Raw genomic sequence first — 25,121 nt, 5'->3', positions numbered from 1 at the left:
ATGGAGACCATTTTTCATTAAAATGCATTATATTAGCATTCATCTAAAAAATATATATGTATTATAACTTTTTTATTATTATTATTTTTGCTAAACCGAATATGAAAAAGAACACTTCCTACACACAATCATGTACGGTAAGTCTTGTGACTGTTAGACTCAAGTACAATAACTCCATTATGATTCAGGCCACTGTGATTCCATTCATAGAGTTTCTCTTTGCCATACTGAAAATTGCAAAAGAGCCCTCTTGCTGCCAGTATTGGATCAGGGTTAGATCCAGAAAGCTCTATTAACCTGCATCTGTGACTCAGTGGAACATAGTATTGGTCAGAAAAAGATGGAGTTTTGGAACAGTGTATCCTACATTATGAAATGTTTTCCATGCAAGATGCTGTAGGTCATACTGAATATATAATGTTATCAGCTCTCTAAATCAGTTCTTTTTCTTGTCAGGCTTGTGCTAATGAGGCAGCAGAGAGGCGGGCAGCTGCTCAGTAGGGTTCCAGTCTATTCCGTGGTTAGATGAGTCAAGAGATCAGGAAGGGTGGGCGGAAGGGTTAAGCGGGGCACGTGAGCGAGACTTTCCATTAGGCGGAAGAGGATGCATAGCAGAGAAATGGCAAGAAAACATCCCAGTGGGTAGGCAAACATATGTGGGTCTGGAGCCTGAATTTTATGGTCTTATCAAATTTATTACAGTAATAAATCCAGGATCGAAATACAACAACGGCAGCGTGGTACAACAACAAAAAAAAAAAAATACACAAAGAAACATGAGCATTATTAATGGTGGTGGTGGGGTAGAAGTTTGGAATGACTGAGTGGTTACTGAAGAACAACAATGAATAAAAACAATACTGAACTCAGAGATGGATTATACTACATAGTGGAAAATTAAAAGAGGCTTTTGACACAGAGATACTTTTTACAGCCTTGATATTGTTATTGCTACATTTACTTGAATAGGAGGGATTAAGTATTATCGCTGGCTTCTGAACTGGAAGAGCAAACCAGTGGAAGGAGTCTGCAGAGCTGCAGCCCTCATCCTGAGAAAGAGGCTATTTTTAGAAATGACAAAAGACAGTTTACATTGGTTGTACAGCAGGTTTGGAGTCATAGTGCAGCTAGTAACTTTGCCATTTTCCATATGACACAATATAGCGAGTTGTCAAACTTTTTGTCCTTAGAATCTCTAATAGCCTTTTTATTATTTATGATGTAGAGGTTGTTTAAGTTGGTACGTCTCTCATGAAAATGACTTTTATACAATCTTGGAAATGTCGTCTGTCAGCTGGCGGATGAATCAATCAGTGCTTCCACTCTTCCACCCTCTTTTCCCTCTCTGGGCATCTCTACATCTCTCAATCTAGGTTAAAAGGCGTGAGGCCCGACGTAGATGGTCAAGCGCAGGACAGAACTGGTGTGGTAGCTCACGAGGGGGTTCATAGAAACCATCTCCAGATCCAGCACATACTCTCTGGGGCCGTTCACGGCACGGGCAAGAACAAGCATGGCGCTGATGTTGTTGATTTGCTGAGAAAAGAAACATGACAGACCATAAGGATCATTTTAAAATTTCACTGTGTGAGAAATGTAGTATTCTTAGGCAGTAAACAATTTCATTTTTGAAGTCTCAAGTTTACCAAGGATGCATTTGTTTGATCAAAAATACAGTAGAAACTGTAAAGTTGCGAAATATTATCACAATTTAAAATAACTATTTTGTACTTTTAATATGTTTAAAATGTAATTTATTCCTGTGACATCAAAGCTGAATTTTCAGCATTATTACTCCAGTCTTCAGTGTCACATGATTCTTTAGAAAGGATTTGGCACTCAAGAACCATTTTTTTATTTACTCACCCCCATGTCATCCAAGATGTTCATATCTTTCTTCAGTGGAAAATAAATGTTTGAGGAAAACATTCCAGGATTTTTTCGGGTTTTTGCGGGTTAAAAGTCAAAATTGCAGTTTCAGTGCAGATTTAAAGGGCTTTACACGATCCCAGCCGAGGAATAAGGGTCTTATCTAGTGAAACAATTGGTAATTTTAAAAAAAATAATAAAGTATATACTTTTTAACTGGTCAACCAGTCATAAGTTTTTGAACCGTAAGATTTTTAATGTTGTTTTTTTTTAATTCTCTTCTGCTGCAAGCCTGCATTTATTTGATCCAAAATACAGCAAAACCAGAAATATTTTTATTATTTAAAACAACTGCTTTCTATTTTATTATATTTTCAAATTTAATTTATTCCTGTGAGTTTCAGCATCAGACTTTAGTGTCACATGATCCTTCAGAAATAATTATAATATGCTGATTTGCTGTACAAGAAATATTTATTATTATTATTATTATTATTATTATTATTATCAATATTTAAAAGGGTTTTTTTTTTTCCAGGATTCTTTAATGAATAGAAAGATCCAAAGATCCTTTTAAAAATGTATTCAGCATGGATGATTTAAAGTGATGATAAAGGTGTTTATCATCATCATAATTTCATTATCAAGATTTCTATTTCAGATAAATGCTGTTCTTCTGAACTTTCTATTCATCAAAGAAACCTGAAAAAATCTGAATAAAGAATGATTTCTAAAGGATCATGTGACTCTGACTGGAGTAATGATGCTAAAAATTCAGCTTTGAATCACAGGAATAAATAACATTTTAAAATATATATTTAAATAGAAAGCAGTTGTTGTTTTTTTAAATTTACTGTTTTTGCTGTACTTTTAAATCAAATAAATGCAGGCTTGGTGAGCAGAAGAGACTTTTTTTTTAAAAAACATTACAAATCTTACTGTTCAATCACAGACTGGTAGTGTAGTCTCATTGAAAAGGTCACATGTGACATTGGCGGAAATACCAACCCAGTGTTTGCAAATCGAACGTGCAAAGAAAAGTCAAACGTCCTTTTCAAAAAAAGGTAAAACGGCAATGTTGGATGATTTTGAAGTTGGAGGAGAAAATGAGATGGAGTTTTTAACTCAACCCTACCTTTTTGTACCAGAGTACACGGACAAAGAACTAACCCCACAAGCCAGTGTAAGACAAGCATTTGTTGTTTAAAAAGTACGGTGACGCATTGCTGCCGCACACTTATTTTTTTCCCACTCAGCTATGTCGTTATAACGAGATCTTTTCTCGTAAAAACGACATCTTTTCTCGTAAAAACGACATAATTTTCTCGTTAAAACGACATCTTTTCTCGTAAAAACGACATAATTTTCTCGTTAAAACGACATCTTTTCTCGTTAAAACGACATCTTTTTCTCGTAATAACGACATAATATGTCATAAAAACGATCTGATGTTCCTGTTATAGATGATATGATTATGTTATGTGAGGGAGCTAAGCGTTTGTCCGCGCTGCCTTCGCCACAGTCCTGACCTAAAGGAGGATGCACGCTGCTGGAGTTATATAGAAATACACTGTTTTAATCATTTTAATGTAATGGTTTCAATTGTAGCAGCTGTTTATTAGGATTAATCTCCATACTAATTTGCCCTTAGACCCAGGATTTAAGATGATCAGATCAAAAGTGTTATTTCTGACTCTGAGCTTGGAATATTATTTGGATGAAAGTTTGATTTTACAAAAAATTTAAATAGTATCAGAAAATAAATTTAAAAAATGACACACGGTTTGATCGTGTTATGATTATGATGATTTCGTTCTGTTTAAAAAATGAAAATAAATAAATAAAGCCATTCAGATTTTTGTTCATGAAAAGAGTGCTTAATATTTGTGCGTGAGCAGCCCGGAAAAGCCACTTTTCGACTCAGCCTGTCTTTACGGTCTGTCCCATCATGCAGAATAATGTTCGTCTGATGTACCGCTCTGCAAATTAGTCACAATAACGTTTCTTTGCAAGTCTCATATATAAAGCGCACTGCACTTCTCGGGTCGGCGGTACCAGCGCGATCCCTTACATTGTGATTACAGAGCAAAGAAATATAAATGTCTGCTTTATTTTATGTACTTCCACAATAACAACAAAACGTTACAAATTGCCTTTGTAAAAATACAGGGTGCGCTCTCGCAATTTATGTCTCTCTATGCAGCTTGAAAGGTCTACTTCAATAAAAGAATCGAAAACAAAATTGTGTTTATTTAATTCGTATAAATCCAACAAGAGGTAGGTAGTAATGTACAGTCTTTCCCGTGTGAGTTCATTATCTGTAACCATTGTGCTTACACTCAGAGCCAGCGCAGCATATTTCCACAGTATAATCCAGATGAAAAACCGGATTCGTGGCTTGATTCAGCTAAAGATAAAATTTAATAATATATAATAAATAATGTATACTGTGTATATAATCATACTAAGTATCAAGACAGCCCAGGCATGTTAAATTAATATTCAAGCAATAAGCTCATGTGTTTTACCCATGAACAAAAATACGAAGAATCAAGCTTTTCGTTTTTCCGTTTCTCAAACAAAATGAAATAATAATAATAATAATAGGCTACTCAAATTGTAGCCTACTCAAATTGTTATTATGCTTATTATTATAATATTATTATTAATATTAATAACTCAAATAACTCAAATTGTTATTGTGCTTATTATTATTAGGCGTATTATTTTTTTATTATAAAATCTTATTTAAGATAATCAAAACTATTAATTCTGAATAATCACATTTTTGATTGATTTAACAGCAAATCGAAATACGAGCAGAAATAAATAAATAGAATTCATAATAAGAAAAATATAATAATAGGCCTAATAATAATTATAGTAATAATAATAATAGGTTATTATAATAATAGATTATTATATTAATCTATTATTAATATAATAATAGATTATTATTATTAATATTATAATAATTATTATTATTATTATTATTATTATTATTATTTCGTTTTGTTTGAGAAACAGAAAAACGAAATTAAGCTAGATTTGTTTGTATTTTTGTATTTGTATTTATTCTGCATGAGTTGAAAAATGGCTTTTCATTGCCGCCCACTTATAATTAAAGCATAGCTCTCTTTTTACCCACGGACAAAAATACTAAAAGGTAGTTATTTTTAAACTTAATTTTTTTTTTCATTCATTTTGTCCATTTTTGAAACAGAACGAAATTATTATTATCATAATACAATCAAACCGTTTGTCATTTCTATTTTATTTCTTTATAATCGTAGGCCCTATTTCAATTTTCTGTGAAATCAAACTTTCATCCAAATAATATTCCAAGCTCAGAGTTGATTATTCAGAAATAACAGTTTTGATCTGATCATCTTAAATCCTCTGGGTCTGAGGGCAGATTGGAGATTAATCCTAATAAACATGCCGCTACAACTGAAACCATTACATTAAAATTATTAAAACAGTTTATTTCTATATATAGCTGCTAGTGTATTCTAACTCCAGCAGCGTGCATCCTCCTTTATGTCAGGACTGTGGTAAAGGCAGCGCGGACAAACGCTTATAACATAACATCTCATAACATAATCAATGATTGTTATTATTAATCATATCAGATCGTATGACATAATATGTCGTTATTACGAGAAAAAGATGTCGTTTTAACGAGAAAATTATGTCGTTTTTACGAGAAAAGATCTCGTTATTACGAGAAAAGATGTCGTTTTAACGAGAAAATTATGTCGTTTTTACGAGAAAAGATGTCGTTTTTACGAGAAAAGATGTCGTTTTTACGAGAAAAGATGTCGTTATAACGACATAGCTGAGTGGGAAAAAAAATAAGTGTGCGGCAGCAATGCGTCACCGTAAAAAAGTATATAAATGTTTTTTTTTTTTTTTTTTTTTTAATGACCAACTGTTTTACTAGATAAGACTCTTATTCATTGGCTGGGATTGTGTAGAGCCCCTTGAAGCTACATTAAAACTGCAGTTTGGACCATGAACCCGCTGATCCCTATTAAAGTCCACTATATTGAGAAAAATCACTGAATGGTTTTCTCAAAAACCTTCATTTCTTTTCGACATACGTCAGTTTTCAGTGTAATACTATACAGCAAATTAAGGTATTCTTTCAGAATATGCAGCAAGTTGAATAATTTTTAATGTACCCTGATGTAAAAGTCTCCATTGTCATCCCCAGAGCGGATGCGGAAGGTGTTGTAGGCTCCAGGTAAGACGCTGGTGGCCTGGATCTGAAAGATATCTGAGGGGACAGAGCGCTCAGATGTGATGCTCATGTAGCGATGCACAACGGAGTAGGGCATGTCTCGACAACTAGGCTTTGTGATGGGACACGTACAGCGACTGCATAAAAAAAGAAAAGCACATCAGTTAGGAAAGATTTCAGCTAAATTGTTCAGAACTAAACAGAAGTGAATTGAATAGATTTGAACTGACCCGCACTGAAAAAAAATCAATACACTTTTGCAGGACTGTCCAGTTTTAGAGTGAACTGAATTGAACCAGTAACACTTAAGAATCGAATTAAACTGGACTGAAAGGAGATCTAAACTGAATAGCGTCCACTAGGTCAGGTTTTTGCATGACTAATAACTGCGTTAGCCACAACTGTACCAAATTATACAAGTATGTGTACCATATGTCCAGCAAATTGGCTTAAAATTTTGGATGGCGTCCATCTAGCCAGATATTTCTTCAGAAATGCCTGACCACCTGTTATTCATTTAAAGCTTGTGGAACAGCAGATTCTGTTGAGACATGCTTGGAGGCACAGACTGAAGAACTGGACTCAAATATGGAAAAATAAACAGGGCATGTCAGGTATGTCTCAAATAGGCACTTCTGATGAACAACAGACAATTAATAGAAAGGAAAATATCTTAGACGTTACACACACAACTGTGTGTGAATGGATTTACTTGTGGTATTTCAGAACTGTTTACTTACTCGGACACTTGCACGTAGGGTTCCTGACAGCTTTTGTTGTTAACGCATTTGTGACCTCCATGAATGTTTACACAGGTCTGTCCGTCAGAGCACTGATGAGCTCCTGTCTCGCATTCATTTATATCTAGATTCAAAAAAGAAGAAAGAATGTCTCTCTAATTTGTGAGTGAATTCGGGAAGCAGATTGTGCAGTGAGAGAGTGTTAAATTAAGGCCAACCTTGGCAGAGGCGTGTGCCCAGGAGCTGATATCCTTCAGGACAGACACAGGAGAATTTGCCTTGCTCATTAACACACTGATGCTGGCACAGGTAACTGGAGTAGCTGCACTCGTCTATGTCTGAAGACAGAGAAGGAAAATTATAGGTTGCTCCAGTTGTAAGATGCATGAATATTTTTCACAAATATGTGTATTTGTTTTAGTTTTTCAGATTTGTTTGCGTTTACTCCCAGCTTACCGTTGCAGGCAAAGCCATCTGGTCCTAGCTCATAACCCTGCTCGCATCGACACAGGAACGTCCCGTACGTGTTATAACACCTCTGACTGCAGGGGGCCCCCATTGCACACTCATCAACATCTGAATGCAACAACGACAAAGCAGACAGGATTGCATATGAAAACACTAAGCATATGTAAAATAAATACTTTCTGAGCTGGAATGGCTACTTTTGTTGGCATAAATCAGTGCCTAATGATTTTAAGTGCCCACTTAAGCAAAATCAAACTCAGTCAAAAAGTGTTTTGCTTAATTTTAGTGTACCCAGTGAGTCTTGCACAATGCACATTCCTGGTATTATTGCGTACAATTCATCAGTGCATGTTATTCTACAGACAAATGCCATCCTAATAAACTGAAATTAAAAGAATTAAAGGAATAGTTTACTGAAAAATAAACACATAATTAAAAATTTAGCTTAAAAATGTGTTTGTTTAACTGAAAAGTTACTCAATGTCAGTCCATCTAAGATATAGATGAGTTTGTTTCTTCATCAGAACAGATTTTGAGAAATTTAGCATTATATCACTTGCTCACCAATGGATCCTTTGCAGTAAAAAATCACAATAAGTAAAAAAAAAAAATCACAATAATTCACAAGTAATCCACATGACTCCAGTGCAGCAGTTGACATCTTGTGATGTGTTTGTAAGAAACAAATCTATAATTTTCAACATCCATTTTAAGTTTAAGCTGTCACTTCTGGCTTTGGACTGTTTTCGTTTGTAAATGTGCTTGATTTGTATCTACAGATGAAGTCAAAAGTTTACATACACTACCAGTCAAAAGTTTGGACACACTTCCCCATTCTCTTGATTGGGAAGTGTGTCCAAATTTTTGACTGGTAGTGTACACCTTGCAGAATCTGCAAATTGTTAATTATTTGACCAAAATAAGAGGGATTATATAAAATGCATGTTTTTTATTTAGTACTGACCTAAATAAGATATTTTACATAAAAGATGTTCTTAGAAAAATCCTTTTTTCATCATTTTTGTATATTTGAACCCTTTCCAACTGGTGTATGATTATAAGATCCATCTTTTCACACTGAAGACAACTGAGGGACTCATATGCAACTATTACAGAAGGTTCAAACACTCACTGATGCTCCAGAAAGAAACACAATGCATTAAGAGCTGGGGGTGAAAACTTTTTGAATTTGAAGATCAGGGTAAATTTAACTTATTTTGTCTTCTGGGAAATATTTAAAAATCTTCTGTAGCTTCTGAAGGGCAGTACTAAATGAAAAAATATGATATTTGGGCAAAATAAGAAAAATGTAGACTACACATCTTCATTCTGTTCAAAAGTTTTCACCCCCGGCTCTTTATGCATCTTAAAGCAAAATTTAATAATAAACTATGATTTTTCTCTTGTAAACGCCTTTTAAGTGAAATATCTTATTCTGGTCAGAACTCCATAAAAAATAACATGCATGATCCCTCTTATTTTGGTTAAATAATTAACATTTTGCAGATTCTGCAAGGTGTATGTAATGAGAATGACTTCAACCGTATTACTCTGATGATTCAACTTTTTCACTGGAGAGTCAGAAGCAATGGTTTGAAGTTAAATACATCTTGATGGATTTGTTTCCTACAAACACACGGCTTTAACTTCACAAGACATTAATTGATAGACTACAGTTAGGTGGATTATTGTGATGTTTTTATCAGCTTCAGTTTGGACTCTCATTCTGATGGCACCCATTCACTGCAGTGCATCCAATTTATTGAGATGAAGTAACAAACTCATCTATATCTTGGATGGCCTAAAGGTGAGTCAATTGTCTGCATATTTTAATTTTAGTGTGAGCTATTCCTTTAATCAATATTACCAAAAGTGTAGACAAAATGTAAATTAAAAAAGCAGAATGGCTATTTTGACAATGTTGACTCCATTCTGGTGCACAGCCCTCGTTTTACATGATCTAGTCAATTCCTGATGGATAAAACCAAGTCCCGTCCTACTTTATTTTTCATGTTGAATATCCCATTTCACTTGGCAGTGCATCCAATTATGAAAGTTAAATGTGCTGCAAACAGCAATTCACACTGACTTTAATGTCTTGATTTCTTGTTCTCCACTGTGCACAAAGTGCTCTTTTACTGGTTTATATTTTGGCTTTTACTCAAAGAAAATGAGGTGTAGGATGGAGTTGTGTAAGTACGTGGGTTTGGATTCCGTGTGTGTGTGTGTGTGTGTGTGTGTGTGTGTGTGTGTATGAGAGTGTGTGTGTGTGGGGTGGGTTGGCCTATGACTCAGGGTATGGCAAAACGGGGCGTGGGAGTGAGCATGTGGGTTGGCTTACCAATACAGGAGCGATTGTTGCCAGCCAGCTGGAAACCAGGCTCACACTGGCAGGAGAATGAGCCAGGGACATTAACACAGCGATGTTGACAGTAGCGGTACCGGCACTCGTCAATGTCTGAAAAGTATTTAAACAAAATTAGACCACATGTAATTTATTTTTATTCCACATTGGTTCAACCGAACAGACAATGATAGATAATCTCGCCATTTAATGTGATTTTAAGGCATGCTATACACACTATAAGTGGAATCCTTTTTGGGACTATTATATCAATAGGTTTGAATACAAAATTCCTAAGGTTTGAAAGTGTTTACTGATATTATTTATAGATTTGTATTTATATTATAAACATTAAGATAATAGTTTATTATAAAACTATTATAATTAAGATAACCTAATATGAGATCATATTTAAAGATAATACAGTTAAAGTCAAAAGTTTACATACACCTTGCAGAATCTGCAAAATGTTTTTTAACCAAAATAAGAGGGATCATACGAAATTCACTGATTTTTTTTTTTAGTACTTACCTGAGTAAGATATTTCACATAAAAGACGTTTACATATAGTCCACAACAGAAATTAATAGTTGAATTTTTAAAAATGATCTAGTTCAAAATTCTACATACACTTGATTCTTAATACTGTGTTGTTACCTGAATGATCCACAGCTGTTTTTTTTTTTTGTTTGTTTGTTTAGTGATAGTTGATCATGAGTCCCTTGTTTGTCCTGAACAGTTAAATTGCCAGCTGTTCTTCAGAAAAATCCTTCAGGTCCCACAAATTCTTTGGTTTTTCAGCGTTTTTGTGTATTTGAACCCTTTCCAACAATGACTGTGTGATTTTGAGATCCATCTTTTCACAATGAGGACAACTGAGGGACTCATATGCGACTATTACAGAAGGTTTAAACGCTCACAGGGGTGTAAACTTTAGAACAGAATGAAGATGTGTACGTTTTTCTTATTTTGCCTAAATATTATAATTTTATTTTCATTTAGTACTGCCCTTCAGAAGCTACACAAGATACTTACATGTTTCCCAAAAGACAAAATAAGTTACATTTACCCTGAGTTTCAATTATAAAAATGAATTTGAAGATCAGGGTAAATTGAACTTATTTCTTTTGGGAAACATGTAAGCATCTTCTGTAGCTTCTAAAGGGCAGTACTACATGGGGAAAAAATGATATTTGGGCAAAAAAAAAAGGTACACTTTTTTTTTTCTGTTCCAAACTTTTCAGCTCCAGCTCTTAATGCACCATTTTTCCTTCTGAAGCATCAGTGAGTGCATCCCTCAGTGTAAAAAAAATGGATCTCAAAATCATACAGTCATTGTTGGAAAGGGTTCAAATACACAAAAATGCTAAAAAAAAAAAAAAAAAAGAAGAATTTATGGGACCTGAAGGATTTTTCAGAAGAACAGCAAACAGTTTGACTGGGGACTCATGAACAATTATCACTAAAAAAAAAAACAGCTGTGGATCATTCAGGTAACAACACAGTATTAAGAATCAAGTGTATGTAAACATTTGAACAGGGTCATTTTTATAACTATTGTTTTGTCTTGTGGACTATATGTAAATGTCTTTTATGTGAAATATCTTATTCAGGTCAGAACTAAATTTTAAAAAAATAACATGCATCTTGTATGATCCTTCAGATTTTGGTAAAATAATTAACATTTTCCAGATTCTGTAATATGCATGTTAACCTTTGACTTCAACTGTATCAGCTTGAATAATATCTTTGCAAGCACTAGAGCCTGCAAACAACAATTAATATAAAAATTTTAAAGAATAGTTAATCCCAAATGAAGGTCTGCCAACATTTATACCTTCGTGACAAACAAAGATGCGTCTTGGTTTCACCATATTTGCATTTTGTTTATATTTTGGCCTGTTCCTCACATAAATCGATCATATGGCTACAGATGACTTGCGTAAAAGATATTTTAAGAATATGGATAAACAAATAGTTGATAGACACTACTGACTTTCATAGAATGGAAAAAAAACAATGTAAGTCGAAGGTGACCATCAACTGTTTGGTTACTAATATTCGTCAAAATATCATCTTTTGTGTTCAGAAGAAAAAAAGAAGCTCATACAGGTTTAGCAAATCGACACAAAATCATTTTGAGTGAACTACCCCTTTAAGCACACTTCTTTTTCACAAAGGGAATGCTTGGAACGACTTGAGCAGAAATAAATGACTATAAATAAAAATGACATGTGTTTAAATAAAAATCCATCTTTGTGACTGATTTTTGGAGAGATGAAATATGTCGTGGTTCTGCTACAAAATTAGACAGGAATTTTCATTTCTCACCGATGCATTCTGTGCCCACTTTGCGATACCCATCTGGACACTGGCAGGAGAAGGAGCCTTCTGTATTGAAACACTGCTGACTGGGCTGGCAGTCGTGACTGTCCTGTTCACACTCATCCACATCTGTTTTTGTGAGACAGAATCATGGAAATTTATTGGTTTGGTTTTATCTTTCCTTGTATTCTCGGTTTTGGCACCAGAGCCGCCATAGCTCTGGAATGTCGTTATTGCAGCATTGATTGGTTCACAGCTCATGGGAAGTGAAAGCTGTGTCTACATAGCGCTCTTGAGTAACGTTATCTCTATTCGCTTCCTCTTGACGGTAGACGACAGCTGGGATGCCTCAGTCTTAGTAAATTCTTCGACCCCCTGCAGACCGGCCCCCTGCCAAGGCTTCAGCACGACTCCCACAGTTGTCTGAGCGCGAAAACTAGCAGACCATTTCCCCTGGCCACCTGTTTCTGTCTGAGTCATTCAAGCGCTTACAGTCAAAACTAAAACATTGCATTCAATAATCCCCCGTTTTACTATCCTGTTCACTAATGCAACTGATTTTCATTGTCATTGTGACACACATGGCATGACTCGGTGACTTTGTATAATGGCATGCTACTGTTTACAACGCTGGTTTCCGCGAACTCGCAGGCCGTCTGACACCTGTTCTGCAAACACGCTTGTTTTCACACACTCACCAACGCAGCTGTTTCCCTGGGGCTCAAAACCTGGAGGGCACGGGTTGAAGGGCTCGCTGGCTGCGTTCTCCAGGCCGGGGTGGATCTGGTTGGGTGGTTCAGGGGCAGGGATGACCGAGGCCGAGCGAGGAAGGCACAGGTACCCGCCATAGTGGTTGAAGCACTTCATCTCTCCCTTACAGGCCTCTGGGATTGTCTCACATTCATTTATATCTGCAGACATGCATTTAAGCCGGATTACACAGTGCTTTGTGGGTAAAAAGCACACTAGATGATAACAGCTACAAGGCATGTGCATATAATATACACTAACACTGCAAATTTGTTTAATACTGATGCTTCAGTATGTCAAATTATGTTACTTTAAATATATTATACACTACCGTCAAAAGTTTTTTAATGTTTTTTTTAAAGAAGTGTCTTCTGCTCACCAAGCCTACATTTATTTGTTACAGCAAAAGCAGTACAATTCTGAAATATTTTTACTATTTAAAATAACTGTTTTCTATTTGAATATATTTTAAAAATGTAATTTATTCCTGTGATCAAATCTACATTTTTAGCATCATTACTTTAGTCTTCAGTGTCACATGATTCAGAAATCATTTTAATATGCTGATTTGTTGCTCGAGAAACATTTATTATTATTATTGTCAATATTTAAAACAGTTTAAAACATTTTTCAGGATTGTTTGATGAATAGAAAGATCCGAAGATCAGCATTTATCTGAAATAGAAAGCTTTTGTAATATTATACACTATACCTTTTAAAAGCTTGGAGTCGGTGTAATTTTTCTTTTAGGGGGAGAAAGAAATTGTGGAAATTAATACTTTTATTTAGCAAAGATGCTTTAAATTGATCAAAAGTGATGGTAAAGACATTTATAATGTTACAAAAGATGTCTATTTCAAATAAATGCTGTTGTTCTGAACTTTATATTCATCAAAGAAACCTAATAAAACTATACTCAGCTGTTTTCAACGTATTAATGTTTTTTAAGCAGCAAAACTGAATATTAGAAAGATTTCTGAAGGATCATGTGACTGGAGTAATGATACTGAAAATTCAGCTTTGAAATCACAGGAATAAATGAAATTTTAAAATATATTTAAATAGAAAACAGCTATTTTAAATAGTACAAATATTTTAAGATTTTAGCACTTGTGCTGTACTTTGGATCAAAAAAAAATGCAGGCCTAGTGAGCAGAAGAGACTTAAATACATTAAAATCTTACTTAAAAGTTCAAAAACTTTTGACTGGTAGTGTATTTTAAAACCAAATTTATTCATGTGATGCCAAAGCATCATTACTCCAGTCTTCAATGTCACATGATCCTTCAGAAATCATTCATATATGCTAACTGGTGCCCAAGAAACATTTACTATTAATTTTGAAAACAGTTATGCTGCTTAATATTTTTGTGGAAGCTGTGATACATTTTTTTTCAGGATTCTGTAATGGACAAAGTACAAAGGTACATTATTTATTTGTTTAAAACAGGAATTTTTGGCATAGGGACCCTCTGAATTGTATGTGTTAAGTGTTTTGAAGTGAAATCATAGTGTTGCCAAATCCACTGTTTTCCCGCAGAATTGAGCTACTTTTGAGCTAAGCAAAATCCCCAGCAGGAAGCAGGTTTTGTCCTGTCTGGAATGCCATTTTAAATCAATTTTGATCCCCCCGAATACGATTGGGCTAGTTTTGGCAGTTCATGTGCTACTTTTGAGTAGCAACTGGATTGGTTTTGTTACAGAGACCTGGCAACCCTGGTGAGGTGTTTTACCTTTGCAGTGTTGAGTCTGTTGATCCCAGTGATATCCATCTGTACATTCCTATAGAAAAAAACACATGATTCAGTCCATAATAGCACACTTTACAGGTCAATTAAACTATATGTATAACGCATAGTTACAGAGTGTGTGTGACTATAAAATGTGAAGATATAATGATGCAACATACATTATGAAGATGTATTTAAAGAGAAAAAGGGGGAGGTTTCGTTCCTCCTTACCGTGTAGGTGTCAGTTTCTGTGGGTGGCTGTGAAATAGCACAGTGGAGAAACACAGAGATGCACATACAAAAGACCAAAACACACCTGGGCCGCATCCTCACACACACACACTTTTAACACGCTGATGAACACAAGCACAAAACACCTCCAAGAGTGTTGAATAAAGAGAAGAGATCAGACAGACATACACTCACACACATACATACATACACACACACACACACACACACACACACACGCTGGTTGAGTCTCTGGTGTGGATTAGATGATGCTGTGATGAAGTTACACTGAGGAATCTGTGGAGGAGAAACAAACAGCTTGTGTAAACCTAAGAAACAAGCTTTACGCAACACTGTTTGAACACAAATAAGAGATCTCACTGTATTTGTCATAACTAAAAGTCAAAACAGATGTCTGTGGTTTATTTCAACTTTAATACGCGTATCAGTCTAATGGAGTGTCAGGGCCTCTCATTTGATAGCAATGCACATAACCGCTGACATTGCTTGATTACCAGACTCCCTCTAGTGGTTGTATTAAAATAGCAACAAAATCAAGAAGACTGTGCTTGAACTTACTTAAAGGGATAGTTCATCCAAAAATGAATTACACATCCTAATGTCATTTCAAACCCATAAGAACTTTGTTCATCTTCAAACGCAAGTAAAGATATTTCTGATAAAATTCGAGAGCTTTATGACCCTGCATAGACAGCAAAGGTCCTACCAGAGATTGCCTTACTATAGGGAGATGAGAGAATCTGTATTAATTACTATTGGAGACTTTGATCACCTGTCCCTTAATGACCAATCACATTACAGACTTCATTGAATTTTAGTCACAGTTGTGCGACACTCAGTCGCTGTTTACAGATACCATAGGAATGAATAAGAAGTGCCGTAAGATGAATCCCACCTTTCGCAAAAAGTCACTGACTTCTCTTATAAAACAGCTTTATTGTGGTAAACTAAAAATAGTTTAATCCAAAAGTATTGTTTAGTGTAAAACATGTTAAAGATTAGCAGATAGGCTGTCGATTCATTAAACAATAAGCCATTTCCTCTAAAAAGCTGTTTGTTCAGCATCCATTTAAAAAAAACAGCCTCGGGTCTCCTTTCTCCTTTCTGCTTTTTCGACTAATACTTGCAGGCTTGCAACAGGCTTCTAGTGGCTTTGATAATAATCAAATAAAGGTTCCGAAACTGTGTTTTTGCAGTGATGCCATTTTTGATTTTCCAAGGAACCTTTCAGTGAACAGTTCCTAAAAAAAATCTATTGAATTTGAAAGGTTCCATGGATGTTCAAGATTTTTCATAGAACCATTGATGCCGATAAAGAATCTTTATTTTTAAGAGTGAAGGTCCAAAAAGGTACCAAGAACATAGACAAAATAGTCTATGTGACATCAGTGGTTCAATTGTAATTTTATGAGAATACTTTTTGTACCTTTCTGGACCTTGAATGTGGTAGGACCCTTGCTGTCTACTCAGGGTCAGAAAGCTCTCGGATTTGATCAAAAATATCTTAATTTGTGTTCCAAAGATGAACAAAGGTCTTACGAGTTTGCAACGACATGAGGGTGAGTAATTATTGATAGATTTTTTTTTTTTTTTTTTTGGCTGAACTATCACTTTCAACAATTAGACTGAAATAGTAATCAAAAACACAAACAATTTTGAATTATGTAATCACTCGTTTTGTTTTATATTTGCATTGTGAGATAGACAGAGAGAATAAGAGTTTTAAATAGTTTGCAAAAGTACTGTTGTAGTACTGAAACTGTAGTATTAAACCTTTGTATATAGCATTGTATATTATGAATACCATTGGCTTTTTGACAAATAGCTTGTGTTCAAAGTCCCTTTGGATAAAAGCATTTGCTAAATGCATAAATGTGACCCTGGACCACAAACGCCAGTCTTAAGCAGCACAGGTATATTAGCAATAGCCAAAAATACATTGCATGGGTCAAAATGATCGATTTTTATGCCAAAAATCATTATGATATTAAATAAAGATTTCATTTCGATATTCCGTACGTTTCCTGTCGTAAATATATCAGAACCGAATTTTTGATTAGTAATATTGCTCAGAACTTCATTTGGACGACTTTAAAGGCTATTTTTTGCACCAAATAGTTTCAAATAGTTGTAACTCCAAATATTGTCTTATCCTAAAAACATCAATGGAAAGCTTAGTTTTTTAGCTTTCAGATGATGTATAAATCTCAATTTCAAGAAATAGACCCTTATGGCTGGTTTTGTGGTCCAGGGTAACAAATGTAAAATATTTACACAGTACTCCAAAGTACTTCAGAGAGTACCAATAGCAATTTGTGTGAAATAAAATTAATGGTAACATAACACTTCACAATAAGGTTGTTAACGTATGTCAATCTATTCAGTATAATGAACTAACAATGACCCACCTTGTCTTTCACAGATTTATTTATCTAAGATTATTGTTTATTTATAAATATAGGCCTACTATTGTTAATTGTTTATTCATTTTTGTTCATAACACATTAATTAATGTCAATTTATTATTATTAATGCTAATTTTACAATAATATACAGTTTTCTGAACGTCAAATTTACAGTGAATAATGTGAATAAGTAAATTGACATTCCTAGAATTCCCTGCGTTACATTTCAAATTTGATGTTTTTAAATTCTTTCGTAAATTTTATTTATCTAGGATTATTGTTAATTTACTTAATTAATGTTAATTTAGACCATATGTGACCCTGGACCACAAAACCAGTCTTAAGTCGCTGGGGTATATTTGTAGCAATAGCCAAAAATACATTGTATGGGTCAAAATTATTGATTTTTCTTTTATGTCAAAAATCATTAGGAAATTAAGTAAAGATCATGTTCCATGAAGATTTTTTGTAAAATTCCTACTGTAAACCTATCAAAAGGCAATTTTTGATTAGTAATATGCATGGCTAAGAACTTAATTTGGACAACTTTAAAGGTGATTTTCTCAGTATTTTGATTTTTTGCACCCTTAGATTCCAGATTTTCAAATAGATGTATCTCAGCCAAATATTGTCCTATCCTAACAAACCATGCATCAATAGAAAGCTTATTTACTGAGCTTTCATATGATGTATATACCTCAGTTTTGTAAAATTTAACCTTATGACTGGTTTTGTGGTCCAGGGTCACATATGATGTACAGTACTTATTTTGTTTGTTTGAATAGGTCCTTTGTTCATTCAAACTGTAATTATTAACTGTCATTTTTATAACACATTTCTGGCTTTGTGGGGAGCAATAAGTTTGCTTTTCACTAATGTCAAAGTATCACACAAATCTATTAAATGCAGTACTATTTTCCTGGCTGCTTTTCTGTAAATACACACATACATTGACATTTACATAGAGTGCACACCAACTATTTGCAAGCGTAGTATGGAAACACAAAAGCTGCTCCAACATGACACTGAGCCCAACAGTAGCTCTTTCTGAAAGCCAGAGTTCAGAGAGTCCAGTCTAAAAGTATTGTCAAGTTGACTCTGTGCAACAAACAGCAAACCGCAGGGTGACGTGCAAATCTGCACATTCTATCTCAGCTGCATCAGCCTCCATAGAACTGTTGTGCCTTTTCCTCCCAAACCGCACTTACAGTAGCCGCCATACAAGAAACACTTGCGACTTCACACGCAAACACACTGAAACGCTGCGACAAAACAAACACGCTCGCAAATCTCTCGTCTGTGTGATTTACCCTCTCCTACTGACTGACCTACGTGCTACTTACGGTTTAAATAGCGACCCGCAGGATCTCAAAGCAGGCTGTCCCTGTGGTGTGGGAAAAACCTGAAATCAACCATCATAAACAAACTAGAGGCCAACAAGAGCATGGTCCAGTCGCTTGGCCGGAGTGTGGGCAGTGTGGAGGCGTGGGTAATATCGTCTGCCATGATGTCTGAGTGGCACTTGACCTTCAGCGGAGAGGATGTGGGCAGAGCTTTGAATAACGGTTAGCCGGACACTCACTGTGTTTCCCACAGTATCACATTCCCGGGAAAACCCCCCAGGGTTCACCGGAAAGGTCAAGTGTGGTTACCTTGTATAAGTCGGACTATTTTTAGATTTATTTAATCTTCTTCTTTAGCATTGTAGAGCTGCTTATGAATAAATGTGGGGCACTTCAAATGGGAAAAGGCTTGTCTGTTTGCCTAACATATTACTATGATAAAATTTTGTTGTCTTATAAAGCTAGCACTGTATTTGTGAATATTGTTGGCTTTTTGACAAATAGCTTGTGTTCCTTTAAATCACTTTGGATAAAAGCATTTTCTACATGCATAAATGTGACCCTGTGGACCACAAACCAAAAATGCCAAAAATCATTAGGATTAGGATCATGTTCCATGAAGATATTTGGTAAATTTCCTACCGTAATTATATCAAAACTTAATTTTTGATTAGTAATATGCAATGGTAAGAACTTCATTTGAATTTTAAAGGCAATTTTCTCAATATTCAAATTTTTTTTGGCACCCTCAGGTTCCAGATTTTCCAATAGTTGTATCTCAGCCAAATATTGTCCTATCCTAACAAAAAACTAAAAATTGACCATTATGACTGGTTTTGTGGTTGTCTGTTTGCCTAACATAGTACTATGATATCATTATTTAGTTGTCTAATAAACCTAGCAATGTGTATGTGAATATTGTTGGCTTTTTGACAAAAAGTTCCTTTAAGTCACTTTGGATAAAAGCATTTTCTAAATGCATAAATGTGACCCTGGACCACAAAACCAAAATGCCAAAAATCATTAGGATATTAAGTATAAGATCATGTTCCATGAAGATATTTTGTAAATTTCCTTCTGTAATTATATCAAAATGTAATTTTTGATTAGTAATATGCATGGCTAAGAACTTCATTTGGACAATTTTAAAGGCGATTTTCTCAATATTTATTTATTTATTTATTTTATTTATTTTATTTTTTTTGCACCCTCAGGTTCCAGATTTTCCAATAGTTGTATCTCAGCCAAATATTGTCCTATCCTAACAAAAAACTAAAAATGGACCATTATGACTGGTTTTGTGGTTGTCTGTTTGCCTAACATAGTACTATGATATCATTATTTAGTTGTCTAATAAACCTAGCACTGTATGTGCGAATATTGTTGGCTTTTTGACAAATAGCTTGTGTTCGTTTAAGTCACTTTGGATAGAAGCATTTTCTAAATGCATAAATGTGACCCTGGATCACAAACCCAAAATGCCAAAAATCATTATGATGTTAAGTAAAGATTGTTTTCCATGAAGATATTTTGTAAATTTCCTACCGTAATTATATCAAAACTTAATTTTTGATTAGTAATATGCAATGGTAAGAACTTCAAAAAACTTCATTTGGACAATTTTAAAGACGATTTTCTCAATATTTAGGTTTTTATTTATTTATTTTTTGCACCCTCAGATTCCAGATTTTCAAATTGTATCTCGGTCAAATATTGTCCTATCCTAACAAAAACCTAAACATGGACCATTATGACTGGTTTTGTGGTTGTCTGTTTGCCTAACATAGTACTATGATATCATTATTTAGTTGTCTAATAAACCTAGCAATGTGTATGTGAATATTGTTGGCTTTTTGACAAAAAGTTCCTTTAAGTCACTTTGGATAAAAGCATTTTCTAAATGCATAAATGTGACCCTGGACCACAAAACCAAAATGCCAAAAATCATTAGGATATTAAGTATAAGATCATGTTCCATGAAGATATTTTGTAAATTTCCTTCTGTAATTATATCAAAATGTAATTTTTGATTAGTAATATGCATGGCTAAGAACTTCATTTGGACAATTTTTAAAAGCAATTTTCTCAATATTTTTTTTTTTTTTTTTTTTTTTGCACCCTCAGGTTCCAGATTTTCAAATAGTTGTATCTTGGCCAAATATTACACTATCCTAACAAGAAACTAAAAATGGACCATTATGACTGGTTTTGTGGTTGTCTGTTTGCCTAACATAGTACTATGATATCATTATTTAGTTGTCTAATAAACCTAGCAATGTATATGTGAATACTGTTGGCTTTTTGACAAATAGCATTGTCACTTTGGATAAAAGCATTTTCTAAATGCATAAATGTGACCCTGGACCACAAACCCAAAATGCCAAAAATCATTAGGATATTAAGTAAAGATTGTGTTCCATGAAGATATTTTGTACATTTCCTACCGTAATTATATCAAAACTTAATTTTTGATTAGTAATATGCAATGGTAAGAATTTCATTTGGACAGTTTTAAAAGCGATTTTCTCAATATTTAGTTTTTTTTTTTTTTTTTTTTTTTTTTGCACCCTCAGATTCCAGATTTTCAAATAGTTGTATCTCAGCCAAATATGGTCCTATCCTAACAAAAAAACTAAAAATTGAACATTATGCCTGTTTTTGTGGTTGTCTCTTTGCCTAACATTTGGTTGGCTGGTAGTCCCGTGACTTTTGTAAAGTCTACAGTGATTATATGACCGCCAATAACTTGGGCTTCATGGCAGACCACACACATGTAATGACAAACGCTCTCCTCCTACCTTTCGTTCACCCTTATAAACACGCTCACACTGGTCCAGTGTCATGTCTACGAGTAAGTCGGTGTGCTCAGCTGGGCATTAAACTCAAAATCTGACTTGGTGGTCATAGCACTCAGGCTGGGGCTCCAGGTTTAAACTTTGCTGGTTGGTGCACTTATAATTTTATGAATACGACCTCCTCTCCTCCCACCTGTGCAAACCTAAGTGGGGTTTTTATGTCTGGACCCCCATGGCTGTGCTGTACTGTTAACAAAGACGGCATAGATGCATTGGTTGTAGTTTTTGCCCAAATGAGTTGGACACTTAAGCCACAATTTAAAATGTATGAATGTCAGCATTAGTTTAGAGACTAATTCTGACTATTAAGTTGCTTAGCATGCATATTACTAGCATATTGGCTGTTCATAACTACTTATAAAGTACATATTAATGCCTTGTTTTGCATAATCATATCTTGGATGGTTTAATCCCACGTCATACCTAATCTTAACAACTACCTTAACTATTAATAAGCAGCAAATTAGGAGTTTATTGGGGCAAAAGTCACAGTCAATAGTTGGTTAGTAAAAGCTCGTCCCCAAACTAAAGTGTGACCAATTGGCATCTAAAAATAAATGAGAGCTCTTTTCCTTAGGTAATTTTGCAGTTATTCTTAACTAAACAGTCTCATGATCATTATAGAGGATGTTCACTACCAGCCAAAAGTTTTTGAACAGCAAGGTTTTTAATGTTTTTTCAAGAAGTCTCTTCTGCTCACCAAGCCTGCATTTATTTGTTTGTTTTAAAATAACTGTTTTCTATTTGAATATATTTTAAAATGTAATTTATTCCTGTGATCAAAGTTACATTTTCCGCATCATTACTCCAGTCTTCAGTGTCACCTAATATGCTGATTTGCTGTTCAAGAAACATTTTTATTTTTATTATTAATAGCATTATTATTATTATCAACATTTAAAACGGTTGAGTACATTTTTTATTTATTTATTAATTTATTATTTTTCATTATACACTGTACCATTCAAAAGCTTGGAATCAGTTTTTTGGGAAAGAAATAATAGAAATTAATACTTTTATTTAGCAAGAATACTTTAAATTGATCAAAATTTATAATGTTACAAAAGATTTATTTTTTAGATAAATGCTGTTCTTTTGAACTTTCTGTTCATCAAAGAAACCTGAAAAAAATCCTACTCGGGATGTTTCATGTTTTCAACATAAAAATAATTGTTTTTTGAGCATCAAATCAGAATATTCAAATGATTTCTAAATGATCATGTGACTGGAGTAATATATGCACCAATAAATTCAGCTTTAAAATCACAGGAATAAATTACATTTTAAAATATATTCAAATAGAAAACAGTTACTTTAAATAGTAAAAATATTTTAAAATTTTACTGTTTTTTCTGTACTTTGGGTTAAAATAAATGCAGGCTTGGTGAGCAGAAGAGACTTTTTTAAAAAGCATTAAAATATATATTATACAGACACTAAAATGATCTTCAAAGATTGTTTTACAACAACTAAAAACAAGTACACTAGCGGTTCAAACTTTTGGAGTTTGACAATTGAAAGTCTCTTTCTTGTATGCACCAAGGCATTTATTTGAACATTAAGAAATAATTATTATTACAAGAATAACAGTTTTCTGTTTTATTAATACTATTTTATATAATTTAAATGTATTCCTGTGATGCAAAGCTGAATTTTCAGCATCATTACTTCAATCTTCAGTTTCACATGATCCTTCAGAAATCATTCTAATATGCGGATTTGCTGCTCAAGAAACATTTATTTTTATCAATATGTAAAAATGTAAACAGCATGAAAACTTTTTTCAGGATTCTTTGACGAATATAAATGAAATTTATAAAAAATTTAAAAAATTTATTTAAAAATAGAAATCTTTTTGAAGCATATATGTCCACTCATCCTTGCTGAATAGAAATTTTTTGAACTGCAGTGTATCATTTGTGGCCATAAGTGATGCTCACTACTTCCACGTTGCTTACTTTAGCAGCCCTGGGAAGACAAATTAATATTTCCAAATACTAAAAATAGAGAACTAACGTGGCTACAGAGGGCCCCAGTCTTATTTACTCAACTCCCTGTCACACTCTCTGCTTTCAAATGAATGCTCAAGTCAGCATCCAGCCATATAAAATAAAACATCTAACATAAGCAATTAGCAGAACACACAAACAAAGAGCAGTGGCCCGTTTTTAAGTACAGTAAAGCAGTGTTCCCTGTTCTGATGTCACATAGCCATTTTATTGAGCCTTCATTCTTATAACAACACCTGTGCTTCCAAAGGAGGCCGCAACGATTTTCGGTATAAACACGAGCGTTACCGCAAATTCCCCGACCTTTGTGTGTCCTCAGAAAGCTTTGAGAGTCTGTGCATAATGTTCCCATTCTGCTGTGTCTTTAACATCAAATCAGCTCATATAAACAGACGGGAGTTTGTATGAATCAGCTTTTTGTCTGTAAAAATAGAAACATTATCTAAACAAAGTCACCCACTTTACGCTCGCGGGGCTCCAATAACAACGTACAGTCAATGGCATTAGTCTGGTTGTGAAACAGAGGTTGGAAAACAGATTGGAAAGTTTTGCAACACTTCAGACGTGTAGATATGTGTAAAGCCATCGTGATGGTTGAGTAATAAATGGTACCAAAAAAAAACAACAACCACGTTTTACGTATAAGCATGGAAAGTTGACCAAAGTGTATGGTAGGAGATGTGGAATCTGCTGAATAATGCGATTGATTGTTCTCTCTCTAGTGTGGTGTCTGTAGTCGTGGATGTTTGGAAGAGAGCTGGAGAGTGAGAGTGAGAGTGAGCGTGACGTGTGCAGCCCTGGAGCAAAGCGGCCAGTTGAAATTTTCCTTAGTCTGCCCTTTATCGCTTTCTCCTGTCTGTGACATAACTTCAATTCATCCTGACGTTTCTGCTTTACTTAAATGAGCAGTTCCACAATGGCCCAATGCAAACAACAGTTACTGGAGTACAGTGACATTATATTACGGTGCAATATTAAGATTTCCGTTCGCAAAACGTGCTATACTCACAGGCCGGGCTCTTCTTAAATGCAGTGGTTCTTCTCCTTCTCTTCCGGTGGATCTCTTTCTAGTTTGTTTCAGTGCAGTGGTGGCACGTCTTCTCTTCTATCCTCACTCCTCAGCCGGATAGAGTGAGTGTGGAGACGGACAGCTGGACTGTGAATGTATGCAAGGGAGGGAAAGACGGAAGAGAGGAGAGGAGAGAGGGACAGCCCATTCCGACCCCCATACAGCCCCCCTGCACGGCCATCCTCCGCCCCCCTCGTCTGACCCCCCAGGATGAAAATTCCTGGTCTGCGGCCCAAATTCCAAAATTCCAAATGTGTCCAGCTCAACGACAGAACAACAGCATACAGAGTCACACACACACACACACACACACACACACACACACACACACACACACACACACACACACACACACACACATGCAGCCAACCCCCCTTCATACACACACACACACACACACACACACACATATGAACCAGCCCCCGCACACACACATACACACACACACACACACCCCACCTGGTTTCATTTAAACTCGCCCCCCACAGCCTGCAACTTTCTCTCTCTCTCTTTTCCCCTCCACCTCAAGTCACCCTTCATCTCTCCCATCTTTTTCGGTCTCTTGGTCTCTCTATTCCTTTCATTCGGCTGGATATTTATAGCTTGGGAGAAGCTGGTGGAATGTAGACAAAAATTAGAGAGCAAACTAGAAAGAGAAAGAAAGAGAGAGAGAGAGAGGCAAGGGTAGAGTGAAAGAAGGGAGGATAGACGCACGTCTG

The 25,121-nt window shown here is 34.9% G+C and overlaps 1 protein-coding gene across 2 annotated transcripts; it reads right to left on the bottom strand.

Annotated features, from left to right (window-relative positions):
- Window positions 1–687: 687 nt before the first annotated feature.
- On the bottom strand, window positions 688–24,500 carry efemp2a (EGF containing fibulin extracellular matrix protein 2a). Of its 2 annotated transcripts, none has more exons than XM_073820621.1 (11): window positions 24,343–24,500; window positions 14,701–14,997; window positions 14,473–14,521; window positions 12,688–12,900; window positions 11,996–12,118; window positions 9,662–9,778; window positions 7,309–7,428; window positions 7,071–7,190; window positions 6,853–6,976; window positions 6,054–6,249; window positions 688–1,536 (listed from the first exon to the last, which is right to left on the bottom strand). In XM_073820621.1, the coding sequence occupies exons 2-11, from the start codon at window positions 14,794–14,796 to the stop codon at window positions 1,375–1,377; spliced, it is 1,320 nt and encodes a 439-aa protein (XP_073676722.1). In that variant the 5' UTR covers window positions 14,797–14,997; window positions 24,343–24,500; the 3' UTR covers window positions 688–1,374. The 2 variants fall into 2 exon arrangements, with proteins under 2 accessions (XP_073676722.1, XP_073676723.1); XM_073820622.1 differs by lacking the exon at window positions 24,343–24,500 and adding an exon at window positions 18,470–18,610.
- Between the last annotated feature and the right edge of the window lie 621 nt (window positions 24,501–25,121).

This window comes from Garra rufa, chromosome 16 (assembly GCF_049309525.1).
Source record: "Garra rufa chromosome 16, GarRuf1.0, whole genome shotgun sequence".
NCBI classification, from domain to species: domain Eukaryota; kingdom Metazoa; phylum Chordata; class Actinopteri; order Cypriniformes; family Cyprinidae; genus Garra; species Garra rufa.
This window is presented reverse-complemented; position numbering and strand designations above follow the sequence as displayed.

Excerpts from the sequence above, each read along its gene's own strand:
- efemp2a (XM_073820621.1), bottom strand. The coding sequence starts at position 14,796 with ATGCGGCCCAGGTGTGTTTTGGTCTTTTGTATGTGCATCTCTGTGTTT. Across the intron at positions 14,522-14,700 it reads CAGAAACTGACACCTACACG|GAATGTACAGATGGATATCA; the intron begins GTAAGGAGGAAC and ends TTTTTTCTATAG. Across the intron at positions 7,429-9,661 it reads CAACAATCGCTCCTGTATTG|ATGTTGATGAGTGTGCAATG; the intron begins GTAAGCCAACCC and ends TGTTGCATTCAG.